Source organism: Orbilia oligospora, assembly GCF_000225545.1.
Source record: "Orbilia oligospora ATCC 24927 unplaced genomic scaffold scaffold00007, whole genome shotgun sequence".
In the NCBI taxonomy this organism is placed as follows: Eukaryota; Fungi; Ascomycota; class Orbiliomycetes; order Orbiliales; family Orbiliaceae; genus Orbilia; species Orbilia oligospora.
Genome location: NW_011645564.1, coordinates 1665769 through 1692889, shown reverse-complemented (window position 1 = coordinate 1692889; position 27121 = coordinate 1665769). Strand labels below are relative to the sequence as shown.

The window sequence follows — 27121 nt, the reverse complement described above, 5'->3', positions numbered from 1 at the left end:
ATACCAAACCACTTAGTACTTATACAGTGCAGGACTAAAAACCTGGCCCTTTATTTCTTCCCCCCATCAAATACTCGTACCCTCCCATATCAGGCTGTTTGGGTTCCGGATTATCTGGTTTTTTAGATGGAGGTCCATCTTGCTTTTGATATCTCTTATTGACTGGCTTTTTATACGGTTTTGGAAGCGATTCCGTCAGATCATGCCAGCTCGGTCTCGAGGTCTTCATCCACCACCGATCTAACGATTCTCCTATCGAAATCCGGTATTGAGGTGGAATTGACTGCAAAGCCGCCATTGACCCTTGACGAGCCTTATCCATATCCTTTATCATCTTAACATAAGCCTTTACAGGAATTTCTTCAGTCGGAAAATGTATATATGTCATCCGTCTGCTTTCCAGGGCATTCCACATCCCTTCGGAAGCCTCACGCCAATCCGCTGCTGTATCCGTTTCCCCTTCTTGACGCTCCCGGTGTCGCATTGCTTCAATACCGTTAATAGCGGCACAAGTAAAAGCGTCACTGACGAACAGAGATAGATATCTCAGTGGTTTTGGTATATCATGTGATGCTGGAATGTCTAAATTCGCATTGATCGCTTTGGAAATATATGGGATGTCGGCTACAGGGTCGTACAGAACCACCCACAGTCGGGCATCATGATGTAGAAGACCGATTATGGGGGCTTGAGCTTGCATGATCTCGCGGTTGTAGTAATGACATGAAAATGTTTCTGCGATTAGTTGAGCGAGAAGGTTCCGGGTTTCGATGGGCTCCGCGTTCGGTTGGTTGGGGACGGTGAGTAGTACCATAGTAGGGATGCCCATAAAACTGAGGATGGTTTGCTGCCTCGAGTAGGGTTGTCGATAGTTTGCGTCGGTGATGATCGATGTGGGCTTCAAGTAGCCGTAGAAGTTGAGAATGAAGTTGTGAAAATATTGAGAGGGCGACGGATGGTAACCTTGGCAACTCTGGACGTCGCCATATAAAGCTAGATATTTGGAGTTTTCTTCTATAATACGCCATAAGAACGGGACTTCAACGGCAGATTCCTGCGGTACGATGAGCGGGAAGGGTTCATATGCTGTTTCGGCTCCCACTGGTAGCTTTGGACGGAAGATGTTTTCGATATCCTCGTACTTGATGGCTGGGAACTGGAATGGTAACTTCGTCCGGCGTAGGCGTTCGTGCAGACCGGCGACTTCCATACCTTGCCTCATCAGTCTAAGATTTTCGAGAGAATAGTGATATTCGTTACGTCCATTTGATAGAGCGGATAGTAATTGGTATGGGTCTCCTATTCGCCTGCCAAGAACAGTTTCACGCTCAGAAGATGATGGCCGTGTGTATCTTCGGGTGGGTGTGTAGTTATCCTGATTATACCAAACCAAGTCCGCTTCGGATGGGTCTTGTACACTCTGAGTGAAGATGATCGATGTGTTAAGTTCTCGGCCTTCGGACGACCAGGTATCTAACTCCTCCTTCGACCGTGCTCCGTCCTTCAGCAGCGATTCTTCTTGAGGCCGTGCTTCCTCCCACTTGGTCTTCTGTTCCGCCCGACGTACCTCAAGTCGGTCTAACCAGTTTGTAAGACGGTCGACTGCTGTTTCTTTGGCTTTAGCCTCGTTTGCTTCCTCGTCTGTCTTCCTTTCGGCCTCTGTTACCACGCCCTCCCGTTCTGTAGCGGCTAGATCTTCTGCTTTTGCTACGTTCTCTTCCGCCGGCTCAATTGATTCTTTATATCCCTTTCCTCCTTCTGGCACCCCTTCTATAAAGGCTTGCTCGTTACGTTCCCACACCTGATCAAGTTGCATATGCTTCTGTTTTCTGTCAGTCGTTGCTTTCGCCAACCGGTCGCCCTTGGTGTCGAAGTTTTTCTTCTCGAGTGGTTCCACGCTCGTGGAATGTTCCGCGAAGGTCTCAAACCGTCGGAACAAATCGTCCAGACTAAGCTCGTTATCAGGGTCCGAGGTTTTCTTCTCGGGTTTTTGATGTTGTTTCTGGTTCTGTGTTTCTTTGCCCAAGATGGAATTAGTGACGGAAGCGACGAGGGGGTCTTTTTCGATTTGATTTGGGAGTCCGAAGTCGAGGATTGATGAGATAGGAGCAAGATTATTCGAATATTGAATTCCAGCGGGATCTTTGTTGACCGAGTTCTCTGCCTGATCCGATGGAGCAGCTTCCTTCGTATTTGTTTTATCCTCGGCATTTTTCTGTTTCTTCTTCTTCTTTTTCTTATCCTTCGACGGTTTTTTCAGCTCGCCATCTTTCGTCTCCAGTTCCCGTAGCTCAGGTTCATTTTGCCGCAATTCGGGATGTGCGACCTGCGATTCAAGCTCTGCTTCCTGCGACCGAGGTTTTGCTTTCAATTGTTTGGGTTTAGTTTTTTTCGGCTTAGGTTCGGTTTCTTGTGACTGAAGCTTTGCTCCCGATGCCTGGGACTTCGGATCGTCGTCAGGAAACGCACCGACCACTTCATCAATTGCTAGGGACCAGTCCTCGTCCTCAGCGGGAGGGGTTTCAGAAGTTTTCTCAGGCAGGCCCTTGGAATGTTTGTCCCATTTAGAGCTTTTAGAGCGCAAACCAGTGAACCTAGGGCCTCGTGGGAAAGTATTATCATCTCCTATCTGCTCCCTATCGACCGAAGGAGCAAATTCTGGTTTCCTTTTGGGACGTGGCTTCTTTTTAGCAGAAGGACCAGGACCAGGACCAGGACCAGGATGAGGACGACTGGGTGAAGGGTCACCAGCAGGTTCAAAGGTAGACTGAGGAGCGGGTGGAGAGGCAGTAGTGAAGAGACGGGTGGAGGGTAGTGATAGTACATGGACAGGCTGAAGTTTCCGGAGAGGGAATTTGTAGGTGAGAGCCCTGATACTGATGCTGGAGCTGGCCATGTCGAAGTAGGCAGCACAGCGCGGGTGCTACCCCGAATGCACCAATCCGTAAATATCTAGAATTTAGTGGATAGGTATTGAGGGGCAGGGTGTATGATATATGGCGATATGCTACCGGTGGCTGCGTGACAGTGGTTGGGTGAACGACCCCATTATATACTATGAGGATACACGCTTGATTGCGACTGGTAGTTGGTTCTCTCCGCAATTGATGATATAAGTACTACCTAAGTAGGTAATTAAGTAGCGGGGGAGGGGGGTCAATTGATATGATAAAGGTATCGATACCGATATCGATAGAAGGGTGGTGGTGGAGACAGAGCTCTCGAGTGTAGAGTCAAGAGTGGGAGAATTTGGTTGTGTTGACCGACCAATATCCAACAGAAGAAGAAAAAATAAAAAATAAAAAATAAAAAATAAAAAATAAGATGCAGCCGACACTGCACCGCGCTGCGCTGCGCTGCGGTGTGCTGCACCTGAACGAGAAACCGGATGGTCGCGCGTGCTCTTTCGGGCAGGCCGCGACAGAGAGAAGGCGCAGTCACCTGTCACCCAAATTCAGTCTACTATGTACAGACATAACTTAACTCTGCAGATCTGCTCTGTATACACTTCCAAGCGGGTCGAGGGCACTCGGATATTACAGTTTAACCCCGACTGGCATTCGATATCAAGTATATTAATAGACACGTTCACTGAATTGAAGCTTCGATATTCAATTGTCACCGTCTATACTCATACTCTCCCCCTGTATACTATATATTCTCCTTCCAGAATGGACATCTCCTCATGAAATTCCACCGGTAATATTATATTAATTAAATACTTGCAATGTGAGGATTCCGACGTGCGGTGGATCGGATAGATTAGACTCGACCGGGGGCCTTGGATATTAATATAATATAGGACGCCACATTTATTATCGTCAGTTGCACTCGTCATCTCCTTTATATACTTAAGTACTTAAGTAAGTATACATATAAAATAGAAATCCTTTGACCCGATGATTTTAACATAATAAAGAACTAAAAGGCTTCTTCATTCTTCCATCGCTCATGCTCGTCTTTTGAACCGAATTCAAATTCAAATTCCTGCATGCTCCGATCATCACTTTCCTGCAATTTTAGCTTACCGCCTGCTTCTCCTGGTCACGGATTCCCCTTTACATTGGACACGCACACCCACACATTCTTTCCCTGTCTGCCCTGTCGCCCGATAATATCTCCGGCCTTTAAAGCTTCGAATTCGCTGTTTTTATCCTTCTTCATCTATCCTTCGTTCGTTTTATTTTATTTGATTGTGGTTTATCGATCTTTCTCGCGGAATAATCAGCTGGTCTGCTCTGCAAAAACCGTAGCATAACCTCTCCTATCAACTCTCCCCACAGACACATTACATTCACTCTACCTCAATCCGACAAACTCCCCCAAACCTCAACATCTTTCTTAAACTCATACATCTCAAGAATTCATACCCCAACGACGCTCTTTTTTTCCCTTTCTCTTTCCCCGTAGATGTTACTGTTCTACCCTCGTTCACTGCCATCATGGACGATTCACCTCAGGTACGGCTGAATCCTTTTCTTCTTCTTCTCTCTTTTCCTTTCGACTAGCTGCCTAGGTGAGATTTGCTGACCATCCATGACTGTCCTATATCCTTTAGAAGTCCGTATCAAGCTTGCGCTCCCGCTTCGAATCCATAAAAGTGAATAGCCCGTCTACCTCCAGCCCTACTACTCCTCTAGCTCGAGATTCCGGTGCTTCAACTCCTGTCGAAACTCCATTACGTTCGAGGTTTGACCAGGCTGCTCAAGAGACGAGGACCGGCCGACCTTCAGTAGATATCCGTAGAGACTCCGAAAAGCCGCCTGTTCCCTCAAGACCGGACACTACCCTCAAGGCTCCCGTTCCCAAAGCTCGTCCCCTGTCAATTGCTGGTTTAAAATCTACTGCCCCACCCACCGTAACAGTTGAATCGCCGAAATCACCCCCCAAGCAACCCTTGACCCATGGCGCACCCGGTGTACCGCCGGTTCCCTCTCCTCGAGGCTCCAAAAATCCTTCTCCGTCTAGAACTCCTCCTCCACCGGTAGCACCCCGGCCGAAATCGTTAGCTGCGAAACCAGATGGGTATTTCACACAGGAGGCTGCAGGTCCGGAATTCAGCATATCACAAAAGAAGGCTCCGTTGAGCCAGACGATGCAAGCTCTGCGAGATTATCCGACACCCAGTGCTTTGAATGCTAGAAGGAACGGTTCCACCAGTGAACCTTTGGCTCCGATACCACCTCCAAGACCTGCTAGATCTCGAGAATCACTGCTGAGTCGGTCGACCACCGAACCTGTTCAAGAAGCAAGACAGGCTACGTCAGCGCCACCACCGCCACCGCCGCCGCCAGCGAGGTTATCAGTCAAGACGAATGGGACTCGGAGCAAGGCAACGTCAGTTTGTAGCGAAGAGGAGCGGTTGTCGCCATTTAGTTCTCCCCCTAGTGACGATGAGGTTACGGCAGACGTACCAATTCCCATTTCTACGAGCCGGCTGTCTAAGCAATTCGAAGGCTACTCGCCATTCTCGAACCCACCCCCCGCACCGTCCACCGAAAAGCGCACGAAACCGCCTCCACCGCCTCCACCTCCGGTGACAAGGCCGACAGCTCCGAAACCTTCATTCGCACCCCCACAGCCGTCAGCAAGAGATTTACCAAGAGCTTCATTATCCCAGGAGAGATCCCGGTCAGAAGATGTTGGACCTACAGAGTTCCGACCTTCACTCCCACCTCGCCCTTCTATGGACATCGGAAGGCCCATGGCCAACAGGGGCCGTAGCTCGTCCCCACCAAAGCCATCGCTGATCGCTTCTCCGAACGTTGACCCCAACGAGCTTCTTAAGATGCCGCCACCTCCGAAGCGTATACAGTCGAATCTCAAGTCCTCTAGCCCAGCCCGAGCTTCAACTAGTCACATCCACAGCCACTCGATGGATGTTGCCTCCATGCACCATCCTTCTTCCCTGGCATCCACCAGAAGTGCATCAATCAGCTCGACCACGACTACCATGACAACCAGGACTGCCACAACAACGTACACCAGAGATGACGACGACGATTCAGACCCCGGTGCCCCATCGTCCGACAATAATGAATATCCTGACTCGACTAGCGCCAATCGCCGTCGCCCTGTATTCAAAACAGGCCCATCTCAAATCTACTGCAAAAATGAGGTCAAGCTATTCGACGTCTGTGGACAATACATCTGCACCACTTCTCATGTCACCACCGTCTGGAATGTTCGAACTGGTGAGCAAATCATGGCCCTCAACCACGGTGAAACCACTCGCATCACAGCCATTTCCTTCAAGCCCTCGGCCGACATCAACAACGAAGGCTCAGTCCTCTGGCTAGGTAACCAATTTGGTGAGTTGATGGAAATTGATATTCGATCCCACAGACTCGTGGAAACCCGCTCCAGCGCCCACACCAAACGCGAGATCGTAAAGATTCATCGGCATGGCTATGAATTGTGGAGTTTAGACGACAGTGGCAAATTGCAAGTCTGGCCGCCAGATCCTGTAACGAGAGAACCGAATCTGAGAGGTTCACCGAGGACATTTAGGGTTAAGTCTGGACACAGCTATTCTCTGGTCTCCGGCTCACAACTATGGCTCGCAACTGGAAAAGACGTGATGGTTTACCAGCCTAGCGCCGATCCTGGAGTTGGCTTCCATCTAGTTGATAGGCCGATTACTCAAACAAAACACGTTGGAGAAATTACTTCGGGAGCACTGGTGAACTCGGCACCGGATATGGTATTCTTCGGGCACAACGACGGGAAAGTATCGATATACTCCAAGAAGACCCTGACCTGCTTAGAGGTGGTCAGTGTGAGTCTTTATAAGATCAATACGATGTCTGGAGTTGGAGATTACTTGTGGGCGGGGTATCAGACCGGGATGATTTATGTGTACGATGTGACTTCGAAGCCTTGGAAAGTTATCAAAGATTGGAAAGCACATGAAAAACCGGTGACGGAATTGATTGTCGACCGAAGCAGCATCTGGAAGATTAATCGACTACAGGTCGCATCGTTAAGCTCAGAAATGGTAATTAAAGTGTGGGACGGGATGATGGAGGATGATTGGCTGGGTGAGTTACGGGTCTTATGAAAATTTTGGGCAGTTGCTAATATGTGTGGGTTTTTTTTTGTATAGAGGACGAGATGCAAAGGCGCGATATCGACTTCTGCGACTTTAGGCAACTTAAATTACTGACATGTTCATGGAATGCTGGAGCTTCTAAGCCGTACGATCTTAGAAGCTACCGTGATGACGACAAGTTCATTGCCAATGTTCTGAGTTCGTGCGATAGCGATCCTGATGTTATTGTCTTTGGCTTCCAAGAGCTCGTCGACCTCGAGAACAAGAAGCTTACAGCCAGTATGTACCGCACCCGATAATTACTAGGATCACGACTAACTCTCCTCTAGAATCTCTCTTCAAGGGTAAGAAGTCTGAAAAGCACCTCAACGCCGGCGTTCAAGAGCATATGAGCCGTCAATACCGAGTCTGGCAGGAATACTTAGGCGACTGCATCGACAAATTTATGCAGGGTGAAGTCAAATACCAATTGTTGCACTCTGCCAACATGGTTGGCCTGTTCACTTGTATCTTTGTGAAAGCTGAGGAGCGTCTGAACATCCGAAACTTCGGAGCCTGCACTGTCAAGACCGGACTTGGGGGTATTCACGGCAACAAGGGAGCTCTCGTAACCCGGTTCTTTCTCGATGATAGCTCGCTCTGCTTTGTCAACTGCCATCTTGCGGCTGGTCAATCGGGAACTCGAAGTCGTAACAATGATATCGCAGATATTTTGGAAGCAAACAACCTTTCTGTGGAAACAGATGCCAGCATCCGGGCTTACTGCTTCGTTGGCGGCGGCGATGGCAGCCGTATCCTTGACCACGAAATTTGTGTTCTCAATGGCGATCTTAACTACCGTATTGACCATCAACACCGCGATAGCGTTATCAATACCATCAAACACGATGATTATGAGAAACTTTTGGAACGGGACCAGCTCCTCATGGAACGAAAGAGGAACCCTGGATTCCGCCTCAGATCCTTCAACGAAGCTCCGATTACGTTCCCGCCGACATACAAATATGATGTGGGGACTGATACCTACGATACATCGGAAAAAAAGCGGATGCCAAGTTGGTGCGATCGAATCCTTTATCGAGGGTTGGGTAGAATCCGACAGACCGATTACAGGAGACATGAAGTGCACACTTCGGACCACAGGCCAGTTAGTGCTGTGTTCCAGCTGAGGGTCAAGACGGTCAATAAGAGGAAGAGAGAGGAAGTTATGAGGAGTGTGGAACAGAAATACACGGATGTGAAATTGACACATGTTTACGAGGCTAAGTGAGTGCATACAAAAACACCATTTGTATAGGGTTTCTTTTGGCTAATCGAAGTTTAGACTAGATTATTTGATCAATGTTTGCGGGTATCCAGAAGCCATGGCGAAGAAGAGCCTGGTGGCGGAAGCGGTGGAGCACGGGGAAGCGTCGGCAAAGTAGACCACATCACCAATCCTACCAATCCTTCCATTAAGGATATGTGGAAGGGTCGGGTATACAATAACCTTTTTTTTTGTTTTTTTCTATTCTCATGGAGCATAATTTTGTTCATTTTTTTTCTTCTCGATTCTTATCAACAAAAAAATCATACGAGGGTGGGGAGTGGGTTAATGGCGTCCGGACGGGGAGTTTTTAATGTTTTAATACTGTTACTGTTGCTGCTACCATTGCTGCATTTTGCCTTGTATAACGGCATGTGGAATTAGATCGTTTGCCTGTTTGGATGGGAGTCCATTATCATGCATTTGCAAATTTGCAAATTCGGCTTACTTGAAATAATATTTGAGCTTCGAGGGGCGGGCAAGGCGTTGATTTTTACTCTGTATCTCTATCTCCTATTTGAAGTTTTGATAGAGGGTTTATTTTATTTTTTTTTGTTTTTAGTTTAACAACAAAAAAAAGGGCATATGGCGAGTCTCTTAAGGGGATTGTCTGCATCGTATTTTGCATCCTTCTTGAGACTACTATATAAGTATTTTATAGTAGAATTGTTCCTACTTGGAGTTGAGGAAGGACTTCGAAGATTGACTTTTGCGTAATTGACTCCCTCTTTCTGCCTAGATTTGTGGTTTTCTGGCGTGCATGTATGATACGTAGTGCACTGACTGAGTAAGTAGGTAGCTGAACCACTCTGCACCAAAATTTAAGCTAGTTTGAAGCACCTAACCTAACTACTTACTCAAGGCTCCAATGGTTGGATTCTAAACAGCTCAATTGCGCATGCGCTTTTGTATATGTGCATCTTCCGGAGAATTTATAAATTGGAGCCCCTTCGGTAGCAGCCCCAGGTTCGCGGTTATTCTAGTCATTCATCTGTTGAAAAAGTATTATATTACCTCGAGCACCATCACGTATACTTATACTTAAGTATATATATATATATATATATCTCAAAAAAAAAATGCAACAATTCTTTTCCCTCCCAACGGAGATATGTGATTCGATTTTATGGTTTTTAGAAGATGATGAACTATCGAAATTTGCGAAATTGTCTAAATCGTGCTATTTAATTACATTTCCTCTGAGGTTTCGTGGGGTTGTGATAAGAGGGTATGATCGTGATGATAGATCGGTGGCATCGATGATTGGACCGTTCGACGAGGGACGGTGGTTGGCGCCTGTAAGGCATTATGTTCGGTATGTTTCTTCCCCTTATATAAGTCTTCCTTATATGAGTCTTCCTTTTCTTTATCGGCATGTATACGAGACTTGTATCAATGTATCGATCTAATAAAATATTTGGTGTATATATATATATATATATATATATATATACGACGTACGTATCGATTTTATAAAAAGATCCATAACATTCGACATGGAAGATTTCAACGATATGATTATTTGCTTCCCTGCAATATTTCGGTTTTCAAACACCACCGGTCTGGTGATTAAAATCAAAATATCCGGATCGATCGAAAGACGTTTATACGTCGCAATATTTCGGCTGCTGAGGACCTTGTTACCGATGTATGAGAGTCTGACGTCGATTTCTCTTGATTGGGGGGGGTTTATTGCTTTTCATGATTATCCGGGTTTACCTTTGAATTGTAGGCTGTCGGATTTGGATATCAGGGGGCTTTATGGTATTCGCGGGATAGATCTAGATCTGGACGACGTCGATGGGGGTTTGAAAATAGTCGAAACAGCAGCTGGAGGAACTGGAGACAATTACGAACGATCACGATTTCCACCCGACGTTCAAAAACTCTTGGGACCTCCGATATCTGACGAGGAATTCAAGGAGCTGGTTACGACGGAAATTCAATTCCCGAAGAAGTTGAGATCGTTTAAGTTCTCGACTAGAGCTTCTAAGAGGGATACGTGCGAACTGTTGTTTCTTCTTCCGTTAATACGGTGTAAGGAGTTAACCACCCTCTCCATCGAAAATGTAATCGAAGAAATCCAATTACGAAACGAAGAAACAAAATTCGAAGGAGGAGAAGAAGGAGAAGGAGAAGAAGAAATATCAAAAAACCAGCCCATCTACTCCTTCCCAACCATCAAATCACTCCACCTCACCGACGTCACAAATTTCAACCACATCCCTTCCACCGTCCCGACCCAATTCCCAAATCTAGAATCCTTCAAACTAACAAAATCGAAGTACATCTCAAGATCTACACGCGAAGAGTATAATACTTCATGGCCAGAAGTAATCCCCGAAATTCCCACTCTTAGGTTTGCGGAAATACCACCCCCGTCCGTGGTCACGATGGGACCTTATGGGAACCCCTGGGTGTTGGAAGAGGGACTCAATCGACGGACTTCGGAAGGACGGCTTTTGGGGTTGAAGACTGTTAATATCCTTCATGAGGATGAGCAGCGGATCGCATTTGTGGGTACGCGTACTGTGGTATCTTTATGTCGGTTTCGACGGAAGAGTAATCACGAAATTTCGGATTCCGGGAAGACTTGGGTTCAGATAGATGAGTGAGTGAGTGAGTATGAGTATTTGTGTATGCATGATCACGGGTGGTTGGGATTATGTTCTAGATACTAAAATATCCATCTACCCGCAAATATAAAACTACGATCTAATATATTCAGGGAGAAAAAAAAGGTAGTCTATAAAAATATCTCACAAATGCAATAAAAACCGACCGGCTCCAACAATAATCCCCCTCTCAATCATATCTTAGCCAAATGTATCTCCCCCAACACCACCGCCCTAATCAACTGATTAGCAATAGCAGTCTTCGGCGGCAACCTCAACGCCCCTTCTTTATACCCCTCAGGGGTACCCTCATAAAGTCCACTAGTAAACCCCAAAGCCTCCTTAACTTCCTCGAACTCGAACCATTTCGCTCCTTCCAATTCCGGGTCGTTACCTAGATAGATTTCTTCTTTCCCGGGTAAAGCCTCACCGATGGCTCCGATCATTAGACTTGCGGGGAAGGGCCATGGTTGGGAAGAGTGGATTACTACGCGGCCGACGGTGACGCCGGATTCTTCCCATACTTCTCGACGGACGGCTTCTTCGATTGATTCGCCGGGTTCGAGGAAGCCGGCGAGGGTTGAGTGCCAGCTGGTTTTTTTTTGTAACGATTTAGTAATAGTTTTTTCCCTTTGTTTGATTTGGGGGGGGGGTGAACTTACTATTTTGGCCATTTCTTTTGTCTTCCTAATAGGATTTTGGTCCCGTCGGAGCTGATAACAGCCATAATCACCGTTGGATCCGTCCGTGGGAACTATCAAGTTATTTTCTATCAGAATAAAGTCCCCTCCAAAAAAAAAAAAAAGAACACAAAGAAGAAGAAGAAAGGGTAGAGAAGGATAAGAGGTATGAAAAGTACATTAATATTATGAACCCCCTCCCGACTAGGACACTTCCTAGTCTCCACGCCCCCATCCTTCGGCGGACAAGCCCTCTTCGTCCCCGCATTAACACTCAAAGTCTTCTGCCCACAACCGGCACAAAACGGCGCCGTAACATTCCAATTCGTCAAAGTCCTAGCCGACGCATAAATCGCCGCATGTTCGTTTCCCAAATTCAAATCCTTCCTTGCAGTTTTAAACTCATGAAGCGGATAATTCTGCTTAATACTATCCAACAAGGAACTCGCGGTCGATGAATAACTAATGTGAGGGTACGGTGTTATATCCAGTGAGAAATATGCTTGGCCGGAGTATTTACCGTCTGGGGTTGGGATTTTATGTTCTTGTGAAGCGGATTCGTCGATTCCGAGAAAGATTAGGACTGGGTGGTCGATGGTGCTGGTGAAGGATTCTAGGACTTCTTTTTCGCTGGTGGAGTATGGGTTTGAGATTAGAGGGGAGATGTCGGAGTAGGAGACGAAGGCGAGGGTGGAAGGGGTGGATGCTAGAGGGTCGAGGTTGTTGAGGAGGAGGAAACGGGTGGATGGATGTTGGAGGGCGGTGGAGAGGTAAGAGTGGTTTGTGCGGAGGAAGGCGAGGCGGTTGAGGGGTGAGCCGGAGTAGTAGTTCTGTTGTATAGAAGTATCAATCAAAGGATTAAGTTGAAGTTGAGGATGATTGGATAATATATAAAGTGTGTTGATTGTGTGGTATTTTTGTGGGAGCACCTACCTCAACGCCTTCGCCAAACTTTCTGGTAAGGAATCCCTCGTCGGCCATTTTTGTTACTAGCTTTTTTAGCTCTTGGCTACTATCGAAATATAGTAATTTTTTTCTTTTTTTTTTTTAAGCTAGAAGAGAAATGTTTGAGGTATGATATGGAATTTTAGCAATTGGGACAGAGAAAGAGAAAGAAAAAAAAGACGACAAGAGAATAAGCTCAGAAGAAGAAGAAGGGGGATGACGCAGGGTTTATAGCTTAAATATCTACTAAGAAGGTAGCTTATCGTGCTGCAGGTTAATTAATATTAGGTGCATGAGACTCGATGAGATCTCAAAGCTAACCGGCCGAACCGCGGCTCGAGACGACGCCATTTTGCTTATAAACCAACCAACCATTTAACATTCTTCAACTATAACAAGCTCTAACTAGTAAGTATACTCAACTACACCATCACCAAAGTACTTACATACAATCACCATCACAACCATGAGATAACCCCCGTCTCCCAGCTGCAGAGTTCATCTGCCTAAAATAAAAACAGATAAAACCATAACAAAAAAGAAAGAAAGAAAGAATCAAAATGGCATCTTTCCTCACCAGACGGCTCCTAAGCCGGTGCCATACCCACCGTCCACCGGCACTAATACCAATACCAATATCAATATCAACCCACTCCTTCCACACAACACCCCACCGACCCCTCCAAATCCACAACCCACAAACCGACTCCTCCGGCAACCCCCTCACCATCTCAATAACCCCAGCAGCCTCAACCCGACTCTCTCAGATCCTCAGCAAAGAACCATCACCGACTACATCCGCCCTACGAGTTCTGGTCGAATCCGGCGGATGTCATGGATTTCAATATACGATGTCGTTGACGGATAAGATCGACCCTGAGGAAGACACGATATTCGAAGAAGAGAGTAATGGGGCGAAAGTGGTGATGGATCTACCGAGTTTGGAGTTGTTGAATGGGAGTAAAGTCGATTATGAGAGTGCTTTGATTGGAAGTCAGTTTAAGATTGTGGATAATCCGGCGGCGACGAGTAGTTGTGGGTGTGGGACGAGTTTTGATGTTAAGTTTTGATGGGTTTTCTTTCTCTCTCTCTTTCTTTCTCTTTGAATTTCTTTCTGCGAAGGGGAATTAAAGAAAGAAAGAGGTTGTGGGATAGAATCTTTGCTCTTTTGATCGACTTTGGGATAAAGGTTGTCCTGTCGTTGCGAGATAATCATTATCAACGTTGCATTCGTGAGGGATCGCTCATACTTTTATAATATCATCAACAGTGGCGCCTTCGGGGGTACCTAGAAGGATACTTTTTTTTTTAGCTTGCTGTTCAACAGCTGCATGTGCGACTAGAAACTACACAAGTAGTGTCGCCTTACATCACAAACCGATGTACATACATACACACACATTTCATACACCGAGAAATATAAAGGAAGAAAGGAAGGAAGGAAGGAAGGAAGAAAATCTCCACCAGTATGGTTATAATAATCAATTATCAATTATCCAAGAAGAATAAGTACATGCGCACGTGCACTCCGAATCAATTTGTAAACGCCTTTAAATGCAATGCCCAGCTTCACAAAAGGCAAAGAAAAGAAAAGGAAAAAAAAGTATTTAGAAAAAAGAAAAACTCCTTGACTTCACAAATATTCTACTCTTAACCCTGGATCTATAATCCCAGAATATCCTTCCACAATCCATCCGCATTGACAAAGTCATGATGTATGATGGTTACCAACCATAATTTATTCTTAAGTTCGCCAAGTAGTTTTGACGTCGCCGAGGATAGAGGGTATATCCTCTGCCACTCGCTCCAGATGTCGAATGCCTCGTCCTGTACCCAGCTGTTAGATATAGTTCTTTAAATCGGGGAGAACGACGGGGGAACAATACCCTCCAAGCGCGGAACGAAACCTCTTCGATTATCGTCGGTGTGATGATTTCCTTTCCGGGGAATGCACCCCATGTAACAGCATTCAACGACGAATCCGAAGCCAAGTTGGTTTGGAAGTCGCCCTGTCATATATTAGCTTTCATGATTTACCACTTCTCAGTTCTTAAAAAGAGGGCAAGTCTTACCGCCTTATTTCCCGCATAAAACGATACGTCCTCTTTACCCTCATTCTCCAACTTTTTCTTTAACTCCGTCCACTCCTCGTCTAGGATAAAAAACTCCACAAATGCCTTCTGGAACACAAATCCATTCTTCGGACCCCATCCGAACGTCGGGTGGTCGCTCTTAGCGCTATTCACCGCCGGCTGACTGGCAACCGTCCACCAACCCTTCGCATTCATCTTCACCAATTCCTCCGTAATCAAGAAAGATTCGGGGTTTAAAATATCCTCGCTCCACGGCATTGCCTCCAATTCACCTTTAGAGTTCTTGACGAACAAGTCCGAAATATCCTTCGTAGATGTGGGCTTCCCCCATAGTTTGAGCGCCTCGGTCGGAGTACGATGTAGGGAGACGCCGTAGCCGTCTATTTCGCCGAAAGCTGGAAAATACGGTGTAAATATCAGCAATGTATGAACGTTTTTTTTAGATGGGGTAATGAAAAATATGACCACGAACCGGGTGATCTTGCATCTCCCCAACGTCCGTTAGGGAAGTCATCCCATGTGGCTTCGCGGCCTAGTGAACCTTCACCTTCAGAGATCGCGAGGTTGCCTTCTTGGCTACCCGGGTCGAGGATCTTGGGGACACCGGCCTCTCCGGCTTCGGCCTGAAGTTCACTTCTGGCAGAGGAGACGGTGTCGACGATGACACGGTTGTGCGGGTCCGAGATGATAGAACTCGTTCTACGACTCCTTCTCGGGATAGAAGCGCCTCCACCGTTCACTGTCAACAATCCAGGCCCTTCGTCGTCCTCATCTTCTACGGCCATTTCATTCGAGGTTGGTATTTCGGGTATCAGGTTACACCTTTCCACGATGAAAGCCACCGCTTTCTCCAAATTTAGTGTATAAAAGTGAAACCCTCGTGGCAAACCCCCATCAGATTCCGTAGAACTTCTAATCTTCCCGATCATCTCTGTAAGAACTTGTATCCCGTGTTCCTTAACCATCTCGTCGTCCGCTTTGACAGATTCGATTCTACTCGATATGGTACCTGGAACCTTCACACTACACAGTTTTGTCGTCCTTCTGAAGATTTGGTAAGATTGTACCGGCATCAAACCAGGTATTATCGGAATATCCTTGAAGACTCCACTTTCATCGTTTCTTAAAACTTTTTCGAAGGAAATGTAGGCCTCAACGTCGTAAAAGAACTGGGTCATGATGAAATCCGCACCAGCAGCCGTCTTTTCCCTTAGATACGGTAAATCCCTGGCAGTATCTTGTGCAACAGGGTATGCAGTTTCCGCATAACCCTCCGGATACGCAGCCACTCCGATGGCAAAGTACTCTCCGTACTGTTTTCTAATGTACCTGACCAGATCAATGGCATACACGAATTCGTTCTCTCCACTACCGTTACGGACTTGTTCTGTTACATCGAGGTATTCGTGTTGTCGCGGTTCATCACCACGGAGGGCTAGAACGTTACGGATACCCATAAGTTTTGCATTTTCGAGAGCATCGTCCAGGACGGATTTTGACATGTTCGTGCAGGTGAGGTGGAGGACGGTAGTCAGACCGTGGGACTGGCAGAGGGAGGCGAGTTCGAGGGATTTGGTGGCTGTTGAGCCACCGGCACCCCATGTTACGTTGACAAAGAGGGGACGGAGGCCTTTGGCCATACGATCGAGACGGGCATGGAGATTTTGTAGACCCTTTTTTTTTTTAGAGAAGTTCCAAGGTTTTAGTTATGTTTCTTAACAAAAAAACGATTGTAGCAAAAAGAAGATAAGAGAGTATGAAAGGGAAAATGACATACCGCAGGAGTTTTTGGAGGGAAGAATTCGAGGGAGAAGTAAGTGGCATCTTTGGGAAGAGCCTTAATTTTGTCTGTGATCTTCTCCTGCATTGTTGATGCTTGGATTGTAGAATTTAGGAAGTTGAAGGGAAGAAGTCTGGAGAAGTTGGAGGGGAAGAAGAAGAAGAAGTTGGACCAGCTGGAGGGGTGTTTGTTTGATATCAATCGAATCAATTGGGTTTGGGGAAAAGCCGACAGCTGAATTGTAAGGATACCGAGCTAAATAAATACTACTAACAAGTAAACACTACTTTAGGGAGCTACTTAAGTAAGAACTTCACAGACTGATGAATTATATCGCCGAATGACTACTGGTTATGAATCGAAGGAAGTCTAAACGGGAAAAACGTAATGTTGTGGGTCCGGTCCGAGTCGACGATACTATCGATCTGAGCTGTGGGGTCGATAGGATCTGATAAACCAAACGCTGTGCACTGTTGGCTGCAGTTCATGTGATATGGTGCAGCTGCAGAGCCCGAAAAAGAAATAACGGAGTTTTCTCAAAGAAGTATTTGAAGGTATCGACTTCTAGAAATTTCGGATTGATTGGACGAGAAGAGGAGAGCTGCAGGTCGGATTGGTTAGAAATGACGAATTTATACCAGCTGCAGCGCTGGGGGCACGCCGGTACCGGTAGAGATTATAATATTAATTCCATTCACATGGTGGGGTGTCCCTCTCTCTTTAATCTTCAGCTTTAACTTGACAGCATTGGTATCTATCATTGATAGTATTGGAATAGAGTATGTATTGTAGAGTACGTATACATGTATGAATGTGAGATGTGAGATGTGAGATGTATGTAAGATGTATGTAAGATGTACAGCCATCAGAAGTCTACGACCTGATACCCTCTGATATAATATGATAAACCCTGAAGATAAGATAAAAATCCAATTGGATTATATTAATTAGCAGCTGGTTCCATGCAGCAGAAGAATAACATGCAATATGATAGAACAGAAAGTATCATATTTTAAGTAATTCAATTCAAGAGTAATAGGTTATATCGGAATCAGAGAATTTGGGCCATTGTAACGTCAGGTTCGACCACACGCGCCCTTTCTTATCGGATCGGGGCCAGGCTGAATCGGTTTACCATAACGAATAAGCATTTTCATCAGATAATTATAATACCATACTACTCTCGATCTCTTTGTCTACCTCTGCCTGTCTGACTGTCTGCGTGTCTGGCATTAATCTGGCAGGTGGAGAGATTGTAATAGGAATGGCGGGTGCAGTGGACAATGCTCACCTTTTTGATATAGAAATAAAAATTTAATAAAGATTTCCATTGCAACTGACCGCGACTTTGATAGAATACACACGGATATAACGATCAGATACAAAGTACTTATATAAGTATTGAAATATATAATATATAATAGAAGGTATGAGGTATAAGGTATAAGATGTAAGATATAAAGTATGAGGCATCAGAGATAAGATATGTCCATCACTTCAGGTCGTCACCGACTTCATGGCGTCTGCAGATCAAAATAGACCGCGACACTCGTAGCAACGGTTTTAAGGATGGTTTCTACAGTTTTAATTCATCTCGACACCATATGTTAAAATATAAAACATCGGAATCGCCAGCCGAGTGGGAGTAGTGCTTCCGTAGATACGAAATCCGAGCAGGCGATGATTTGAGTAGTTTGGGTGTCTTGAAGTTTGTAAAAGAGAAGAAGTTTTAACAAGAAGAAGCGAAAGGGTTTTTAATTTATACCCCGGCAATTCCCATACAATGTATACTGCTGCTACTACCACCACTACCACAATAAAGCAATGACTTTAAATATGCTTTATATGAATTACCTTCTACATGGAGAAGGAGAAATACTATTATCATCAATTACATCAGCTTTTATAATATATTACATTACATTAATAAGAAACAGCTCTAGGATATATTTTGGTGTGATGGCTGTCGAGGTGCACGCAGAACAACAACAACGACAACACAGTTTCTTTTAAACTCTTCTTTCCTTTTCCACTGCAATTCTTCTTCCCCATTTCAATTTCAATTTAACATCGTCAACATCATTCATCATCAACCCATCCAACCACCATCACCATCACCATCACCATCACCACCACCATCACTGCTCTACAATCAACATCATCTCTATCCACTCCAATCATACTTCATCCAACTTGACTATCGATATTCTTTCGAATTGCCTTTTTTAAATTCTTCTCCATTATTCTCTGTGCTATTGTACATATATTTCCTCACACAAGCACACACCTTTTAATTCATAATCCCGCTTCTCTGGTATTCCTTCCTCTGTCGCTATATAGGGAAAAAAAACCCAGTGCACCCTCACTGAACTCTCCCTCCACACACACACCCCCCGCAAAATACTAATCCTCCATCCACTCACATCATCAGATAACATATCTATATCTCTCCTGCATCGTCCAAACTATCGATATCGTCTCCTACTGGAGCTCCCCCGGTCTTCTCTCCCCTCCCATCTGTCTGGGTAGGTCCCTACTGCACCATTTGACGCTCGCTGCATGCACAGTGCCTGCCGACTGTCGCCCACCACCACCACCACCACCACTACCACCACTACCACTACCGCCGCCATCGATCACGCCGACAGATATTTCCCTACTCCTCTTCCCTTAAGATCTCCCAATCCGACCGGGGCTCCCCCTCGACCGCCTGCTTGCCATCTGTCAAACAAGCCTTTTTAGAAAGGAAAGAGAGAAAAAATCAACCACCTGCAATCGTCGTTCCATCTTAACCGACTTGGCCATCTATCCCATCCATACTAACTCCCCGCTATCACCGAAAAACTTCTCTGTTCTCCATCTGCACTCGATATCAATCAATCAATCAATCAATACAATTACACAAACTCTTCCCTCTTCTGTCCATCTCCCATCATCCCAGGCAATTCCTAGATCGAGCGTGTTATTCCTACTCACTTTTTTTTCCCTTCTTTCTCTCTTTCTAGTTCTTGTAAACCCCCATCCCCTCCGAAATATACCCGAACTTCCTTTTAATACGTCGGCCTGCATACATTTTGTTTTGGTTCTCCCATTGTGGATCTTCACCCCGGATATCCTGCTCTGAAAAAAACCAAAAAAAACCACTTGTCTCTTCAGTGGTTTCGCAAACTGGAACTAAGTTTGGCTCACGATTCTTGCTACGAGTTTCCTTGGATTCAGAATTAACTTCTTACGTCCTTTTTTTGATCTCTTCATCTTTTTTGTTCTTAAGCATTCATTAGGGGTTTGTCCGGGTTTCTGTCTGTTTTCGCACTCGCCTGCTGCTGTTTGAACAAAACATAAAAAAAAGAGCTTTCGATATCTCTATTCCCTGTTAATCTAAGCCAATGACTTCTTCTACACTATGGGGCCGTCGACCAACGTAAGTCATTCTACACATCAACCTCTTACAGGAAATTCCCAACGAAGCAACAAAAAAAAAAAAAACTAATTAACTGTCATCTTACAGTCCTGGAAAGCTTTCTCTGCCATTATCTAATACCGACGGTAGTAACGAGAATAACGGTCCTCAGTCCGCCCGAGGGTTTGGCTCGGGGAGAGGGAGAGGAGGGGCCGCCAGCAGGGATGGCAATGCCCGCTTCGACCCGCTCAGTGCCGTGGCTCCATTGAGCGCTGGCGGCTCTTTCAACACACTCGCATCCCCAAGTACCGCTTTCAGTCTGGGCTCGGGAGCCTTTGCATCCTTCGGTTCCTCTGTGAAAACTCCCACCAAGCCGCCTGCCGGTGATCCGATAGCTGCGGCCGGTGCACCAAAGGAAATCCTGGGACCCACCCCTACGGCTTCCGCGGCTGTGACTCCTGGTATCAACGGCCCAACCTTTGCATCCGCTGCCGCTGCTGCAACCCAGAAGAAGGCTCCTGTCGAAATCACGAGGTCACCCTTGCGCCACACCTGGGTCGTCTGGTATCGAGCTCCCGGCACCAAATTCCAAGACTATGAGAAGTCGACCCAGAAGATCGCTGCTTTCTCCACTGTCGAAGAGTTTTGGATGATCTACTCTCACCTTCGTAAACCTCGAAGCCTTCCACACGTTTCCGACTACCACCTTTTCAAACAAGGTATCAGACCCGTCTGGGAGGATCACGAGAATCGCAAGGGCGGCAAGTGGATCATTCGTCTTAAGAAAGGTGTCAGCACCCGTTATTGGGAGGACCTTGTCTTGGCTATCATTGGTGACCAATTCGGGGAGGTTGGTGAAGATATCTGCGGTGCTGTTCTCAGTATCCGCAATGCGGAAGATGTTTTGAGTGTTTGGACCAAAACCGATACCGCCATCACTCTCAAAGTCCGGTATGTTCTCTCCCTACATATTACCATATATTAAAATAAATAAAAAACCCCTCATCGGTGGCTTTTCGCGATTACTTACTAATGTATAATTACAGCGAAAATATCAAGCGTGTCATCAACTGCCCAACGGAAACGGCCATCTTGTTCAAGACTCACGATGAATCAATCGCCAACGAACGCAATCAAAACCAAGGACAGAACCAGAACCAGAACCACACTCAAACCCAACGAAACCAAGGCCAGTACAACAAGCAGGACCGTCAACAAAACAAGCAGCACTATAACAATCATCACTACAATAACAATAATAACAACAACAATAACCAACAGCAGAATCAGCAAACTGACAAGCGTGATTAGAGATCCGCTTCTTCAGTTAAGCCTGGTAATCGCTTATAAACGGGCCTAGCAGTAGGTCCATTTAATCATTTTTCGAAGACACGTTATTATCACGAATCTCCTTTTTGAATGTCCTCCCCACGATAGAACCCAGATCGAGTTTTCCCACGTAGAGGAACCGAAACAATTGGACCGCCGATCACTCGACAGTTGCCACCATTTTTTTTCGACTTTTTCTTTCTTGTCTATATCCATTGCCCGCCGTCTTCTTTTTCCTGTTCTTTGAAGCGATTTCCCCTTGATTATTTTATTTTACGAACTTCTTCTTCTTTCCTCTTCCTTTATTTTCCAGATTCGATATTCGGGGGGGCTTAAGCCTTTGAAGCCGCACTGCTGCGTTTTCGTCTTTTTTTTTTTTTCCGTTCATGTCTCGTGTATCATAGTCGCTCTTCATACAAAAATCGGAGTTACTGATCTTTGTTAGTTTCCTTCCGTTATTCTCAGCAACCCCCTTTCTTCTTCCACTTTTTACGATTTGCTTTTCCCTTTTTACGCCTTCCCTTCTAACTTAGTGTTTGCTTTTGTTTGCAAATCGGTCGGGAAGGCCTGGGGGACCTTCCTTCTTGGAAAAGAAGGATGACTTGGTGCTCGAACATCGGGAGGAACCTTCTGTTGTATGCATTCGCCTTTTGGGCGATCTTTTTTTGGGGAGGGGGTGTTTGTGGACGTCACTCGGGTCACAAAGACGGGGATTGAAAGAGATTTTCGAGGGTATAGAGATTACAACGAAGATGGCGTGGAGATAGTGGGATTTTTTTCGACTTTTTATTTTTCTTTATTTTTGTCGGCTCATACCATTTGGCGGCGTACCTTTTAAAAACAAGTTACGGATCGTGCGTTTTACTGGAGGGCTCAAAAAGAAAAATTCAATCGGGGGGTGTATCTAATATATCAAAAACCAGTCAACGAGAGGGAAGACGCCGGTACATGACGTCTTCCCATTACTACTTTATTTTATACATACCTCCCAGGGGTTTCTATAATCTCGGTATACCTTTTTACCGTCTATAATTTGGTATTTCTAATAGTTTGTTTGTTAACAATTTGTGACCTCGAAGTTTTGAAGATTCTGGTGCATGGTTAGTGTCTACTCGATACTCCTGACCTCCCCATTGCCTTCTTTAACTCTCTTCAAACCCTCCAATACCCCCTTCCACACTTCGTCCGCCACCTCTTCCACCGTCCCACCGGCATCGACAACCCACCAATCATCTTTATCATTACTCCCTTCCCCCCTTAGCTCTTCAAATAACCTTCTAACTTTATCCTGCAACTCCCTCTTCTCATACCTCTCATCTCCAAACCCGGCCCTCTTCTCAGCATCCTCCTGACTAATATTCAAGAAAATGATAATATCCGGTCTGGGCAGACCGATATCTGGGGATTTACACCAAGATATAGACAGCGGGTTTGGGTTTTGAACCGGAGTTGGAGGTTTTGCTGCGGAGAAGACGATGCCGGAGTAGATGTAACGATCGAGGAGGAGGGTTGTACCGGAGTTTAGGGATGAGAGGAGGTGATCGCGGGCTTCCCAGCGGTTTGCGGAGAAGAGGAGGTGGATTGCTTGGTCGTCCAGGTTGGAGGTGGAGGTTAGGTAGGAGTTTATCATTGTGCCTATTGGGGTTGTTCTGTCTTTTTTTTTGTTTTTTTTTATACATTAGCGGTTATATAAGTATTATAGGTACTTAGGTAAGTAGATAAATAGGTAGGGTACTAACCAGGGAATTTCTGGAGTTTTGCGGGGATACCAGATGAGAGGAGACGTTTGAGGAGGAGGTCGCATTGGGTTGATTTTCCGGCGCGGTCGAGGCCTTCGATTGCGATTAGGGCTCCGCGGGGGGTGTGCGGGGTTGTCATCTTTTTGTTTAAATTTTTGATTTTTAGATATGGTATGTTACTGGGTACTTCTTTTGAAGGGTTCTGGAGTGTGGTATATATGTGTGTCTATAGACGATCATGTGATTTGGTGTTTTTCTTTGATTAACGTTTTTGAGACATTGGAATGCAGCATGTGCAGGGGTTATTTGAGCTTCTTATTGGATGCTCAGGACGAGATAGTTATACATTGTATTTGGAGGGTATATTGCCTATATATGCTATACTTATAAGACTATTTAAATACAGAATGCTAACAGAACGCTAATAAATTTTCAAATCGAAGACCGTTCCAGTTCAGATTAAACGCCATGCATGATACCGCTTGAAAATGATATATGAAAGATAGTAAATACTCAAGTAACTTTTACAAAGTGACTTCTTTGCTTGCTTCCCTTGATATCCCTCGTCCGTAGGACCACATCATCATCTACCTCGAGATCAGTCCAATACGGATCGTCATCTTCTCCACCATACTCGGTATTATAGAAATAGTAATCACAACCGCACTCGGATTCATGATCGCAGATATATTCGTCATACTCTTCCTCTTGGTTTTCGTCTTCGTCATCGTCATCTTTCCATATTAGACTTTCCGAGTACTCTCGTCCTTCTTCTTCCTCCTTGAACCTTTGAGCCATCTCTTCCATATCTTCCCGTTCATCTTGTGCCCGGAAGGGAAAATAAACATCCGGCGCCGATTTGAATGCCAAATCCCGGTGATTAGATCGTTTAACAGATATGTTATTTGCAGAAAGAGTCCTCGGATTGCTTTTTTTGAAAGTATTAATCATGTGCGCGAGCTTATTCCCCGACCGCCGCCACCAGTGGTAATATTCAAGAATAGAACCACTGAGAACCTCTAGAGACCCCGTAAGCTCCGCGAGTGTTGAATAGTCACTACGCTCCAGGTCGCAATTGATGATTTCTAGCTCCTTGACCGATGATTTCTTCCCAGCTGTAAATTCTAAAGTGGCAGAAAGCGGTTTATAGGCACATCCAGATTTTGTAGGGTCGAATGCGACGGCTCCATGGAACGAGGCGGTTTCGAGATTGGGGAGTAATAGGATTTTTGCTATATATTCTGCCGGCCATCCAGGGCATCTCCTCCGCCAGATACCGCTGGGACCGTGTCGGAAATGTCTTAGATTCGACAAGCCTGGGATACAGTTGGGCTCAGGTAGGTTTAGAGCCGAATAAGTCCATAGGATGTTCCGTCTGTAGGAAGAACCCCATCGACTATCAAAATAGACTCTTTTATCCTTATTGTTATGTCGGACTTTATAATTTTGTCCCGTATATTTCCTCTCACAGGCCTTGAATATTCGAACTGCTGTTTCGGCTGAGTATGTACCGCCGTATATCATACTCGGAACTATTGCGCCGAAATCCAAGGATTGCAGATTCGGTGTCAAACAGAGTAAAAAAGGTAACAAAGCTTCGGAATTAAACCCATCTTCGATAACAGGGTATAAAAACTCCACTCCATGTTTTTCGCAGATGGATTTGATCTGTTCTAGTTCCTGAGACTTCCATAACCACTGCGGAGTCCATGATTTTGGTTTGTGCGGGTTTCGGCGGTGCCATGTGACTATTATTCTGTGGATACGATGGCCGATTCTGGGGTTTGAGAGGATGCAGGAGATTAGTTTCCAGGTTGATTGGGAACGGTGATCGATGTGGAAACTGTATTTGGTCTTTCGGTCGGCTGTGAGGTTGTAGAGTCTTCGGCTGGTGAGGGCGCAGTTGGAGATGTCGATGGTGGTGAGGGTTTGGTCGGTGAGGATTTGGGTGAGCAGTTCGGTGGGGAGCGTTGTTAGCGAGGCCATGGTTATGTTACACAGTAAACTCTACGGGCACTCTTTAGCTATAATTATTGTTTGGGATTGGATATCTAGATATACAGGAGATGTGTAAGATACTTATATTTAATTTATAACTTGCCTGGTCTTCTTGCATGCACCCGTATGTAGGTCCTGTGAGTAAGTATAATGGACTTTTAGTATCTTTGGGTGTGGCTTATGGCTTATATGAGTCAGGCCTAGTTAGTTGTAAGGCAGTTCAGCCTTGCATAAGCGTCCATGGAGGTAGTCGCAGTTATATAATATACATTATGAAACAATAAAATATATTAGAATTCACTTCAGAACGTTGAAGGGAAATTCGCCTCGTCAATTAACTGTAGAAGGTTGTATGATTATCGGGGAGGAATAAATTAATGGTAGTATATAGGTAGATGTTTCATATGGAAACCTCGAGATTCTGGAATGATGCATGATAGGTGTTTCTTTCGAATTCATCTTTCGCTTTCGTCCTCACCGTCCTAACTATCCTAACTATCCTCCGAAATCTCATCTTCAAAATACTCCTCTCTCTCTTGGTCGCTCGCCTCAAAAAGATAAATATTACCATATTCATCAGGACTACTTCTGTGTACTTCACTTAACAAAAGCATATTCTCCCTACCCTTGAACTCAAAATCATCAAAGAATCCTTTAAAACTCCTAACAACAGATATTTTATCCCTAGCCAATGTGTCCTTGCTATTTTCCTCAAAATAGTCGGTTATTACCGCGATCTTTTGATCGGGGGGCATATCCCACGGAGTGAAGTTTTCGTCCGACAAGATACACACCACATTTTCCAAAGAACCACCCGTGAGACGCGCAACAATTTCAAAGTCGGTTCTGTAGAACCTATAGTGAAAGATCTCTAGCCTTTTGAGCTTATGCACTGGTTTTGGACCATCGCATATGGGTGTCCCCATCAATGCGTTTATGTGAGAAAGCTTGAGGGATTCTAAATTCGGTAGCTGGAGGATCGTTGGTATATTCGTGTTAGGCCAGTCGTTAAGATAGTTGGGTCTATATCTCAAAGCGATACTGTTCGAACCTCCATGGGAGAATTCTTTGATGTTGGATAGTCCCGGTAGCCATGAACCTGGTGTGAAGGTTGTATATATCCATGGGATACTGGAGAGTGGTTCGCAAAGACGGCCTCTGGGTTCGTATTCTGCTCCTCCGCTTTCGAACCACTTTGTAAGGCTTACTTTGTCGGTAGCTAGTGGAGATGGTTGCGAACTATCGGGAGGTGGTGATCCCATGCAGTGGGTGTATATTCGGATTGCATCGTAGACTGTATGACCGTATTCGTCTGAAATCATGTCATGACCCACATCACCAACGTCCAATGACTCCAGCTTCGTGGTGAGGCAGAATAACAACGGAAGAAGTGCCTCGGAGTTTAAACCGATTTCGATAGCTCGGTATAAAGATGGATTTAAATTCCATTTCTTACAAATCTCCGAGATTTTGGTTAATTCATCTTCCGTCCAGTCCCATTTAAGAGTCCAAGTATCTCTTTCTCGACGTCGACGACGATGCCATTCGAGTCGAAGGCTTTGGATTCTTTCTCCAAGCGCCGGGTTGAGTAAAATACATCGAATAAGTCTCCAACCTGAATGGGAAGGGTGGTCTACTCTGAATACGTAATCAATCTTGTAATCGGGTAAACAAGCGAGATCGCGAAATTTAAGGCATGTTTGCGCGCAATGGGCTAGGTCGGTGGGGGTTAGGCTATCGTCTTTGAAGATTTGGAGAAGGGTTTCGGGAGGGAGGGAGGTTATTGATGCCATGGTGTCGCTGGTTTTGTGGATTCTGCGCGGGTGGCTGACTAAAAGAGTTTATGATTTAAGGGGTTATTATATGGGGTACTGGGGTAGCTTAAATACTTCTTTTTTATCCTCTATGCAATGTTGGATTCGATTCGTGATGGAGGCTGATAGCGCTGCAGCGCCAGCTGGTATCTGCACTTTGGGCTCTTCTGATAGGGTTCGGCTGTTGCCGTTTGTCTCGTCAGACGTCATAACGTTAAACATGTAACATTATAACCTAAGTACTAATTAACTTCTAGCTAGTACTTACTCGATTATTTTGAGTATTGAGTCGCTACAAGCTAATTTGTTGAGATGATTGACGGGAATGATAATACATGGTTATCCATATTATTCATGTGGAAGTTATAACG

General features: G+C 45.3%; 10 protein-coding genes across 10 annotated transcripts; 4 read left to right on the top strand and 6 right to left on the bottom strand.

Annotated features, from left to right (window-relative positions):
* Positions 1–34: 34 nt before the first annotated feature.
* AOL_s00007g478 (uncharacterized protein) lies at positions 35–2896 on the bottom strand (the record flags this gene model as incomplete). The annotated part of the gene is made up of 1 exon (XM_011120379.1): positions 35–2896. One exon carries the CDS (start codon positions 2894–2896, stop codon positions 35–37), a length of 2862 nt encoding a protein of 953 aa, XP_011118681.1.
* A 1546-nt stretch (positions 2897–4442) lies between these two features.
* AOL_s00007g477 (uncharacterized protein) lies at positions 4443–8475 on the top strand (the record flags this gene model as incomplete). Its single annotated transcript, XM_011120378.1, has 5 exons — positions 4443–4460; positions 4559–7040; positions 7106–7330; positions 7381–8317; positions 8376–8475. 5 exons carry the CDS (start codon positions 4443–4445, stop codon positions 8473–8475), a joined length of 3762 nt encoding a protein of 1253 aa, XP_011118680.1.
* Positions 8476–9853: 1378 nt separating this feature from the next.
* Positions 9854–10972, top strand: AOL_s00007g476 (uncharacterized protein; the record flags this gene model as incomplete). The annotated part of the gene is made up of 1 exon (XM_011120377.1): positions 9854–10972. One exon carries the CDS (start codon positions 9854–9856, stop codon positions 10970–10972), a length of 1119 nt encoding a protein of 372 aa, XP_011118679.1.
* Positions 10973–11166: 194 nt separating this feature from the next.
* AOL_s00007g475 (uncharacterized protein) lies at positions 11167–12633 on the bottom strand (the record flags this gene model as incomplete). The annotated part of the gene is made up of 4 exons (XM_011120376.1): positions 11167–11563; positions 11635–11726; positions 11832–12482; positions 12586–12633. 4 exons carry the CDS (start codon positions 12631–12633, stop codon positions 11167–11169), a joined length of 1188 nt encoding a protein of 395 aa, XP_011118678.1.
* Positions 12634–13157: 524 nt separating this feature from the next.
* AOL_s00007g474 (uncharacterized protein) lies at positions 13158–13667 on the top strand (the record flags this gene model as incomplete). Its single annotated transcript, XM_011120375.1, has 1 exon — positions 13158–13667. One exon carries the CDS (start codon positions 13158–13160, stop codon positions 13665–13667), a length of 510 nt encoding a protein of 169 aa, XP_011118677.1.
* A 592-nt stretch (positions 13668–14259) lies between these two features.
* On the bottom strand, positions 14260–16557 carry AOL_s00007g473 (uncharacterized protein; the record flags this gene model as incomplete). The annotated part of the gene is made up of 5 exons (XM_011120374.1): positions 14260–14424; positions 14484–14606; positions 14670–15085; positions 15163–16363; positions 16468–16557. The coding sequence occupies 5 exons, from the start codon at positions 16555–16557 to the stop codon at positions 14260–14262; spliced, it is 1995 nt and encodes a 664-aa protein (XP_011118676.1).
* A 3299-nt stretch (positions 16558–19856) lies between these two features.
* Positions 19857–21181, top strand: AOL_s00007g472 (uncharacterized protein; the record flags this gene model as incomplete). The annotated part of the gene is made up of 3 exons (XM_011120373.1): positions 19857–19891; positions 19979–20821; positions 20917–21181. 3 exons carry the CDS (start codon positions 19857–19859, stop codon positions 21179–21181), a joined length of 1143 nt encoding a protein of 380 aa, XP_011118675.1.
* Positions 21182–22307: 1126 nt separating this feature from the next.
* Positions 22308–23077, bottom strand: AOL_s00007g471 (uncharacterized protein; the record flags this gene model as incomplete). Its single annotated transcript, XM_011120372.1, has 2 exons — positions 22308–22852; positions 22939–23077. The coding sequence occupies 2 exons, from the start codon at positions 23075–23077 to the stop codon at positions 22308–22310; spliced, it is 684 nt and encodes a 227-aa protein (XP_011118674.1).
* Positions 23078–23451: 374 nt separating this feature from the next.
* AOL_s00007g470 (uncharacterized protein) lies at positions 23452–24924 on the bottom strand (the record flags this gene model as incomplete). Its single annotated transcript, XM_011120371.1, has 1 exon — positions 23452–24924. One exon carries the CDS (start codon positions 24922–24924, stop codon positions 23452–23454), a length of 1473 nt encoding a protein of 490 aa, XP_011118673.1.
* A 503-nt stretch (positions 24925–25427) lies between these two features.
* AOL_s00007g469 (uncharacterized protein) lies at positions 25428–26729 on the bottom strand (the record flags this gene model as incomplete). The annotated part of the gene is made up of 1 exon (XM_011120370.1): positions 25428–26729. One exon carries the CDS (start codon positions 26727–26729, stop codon positions 25428–25430), a length of 1302 nt encoding a protein of 433 aa, XP_011118672.1.
* Between the last annotated feature and the right edge of the window lie 392 nt (positions 26730–27121).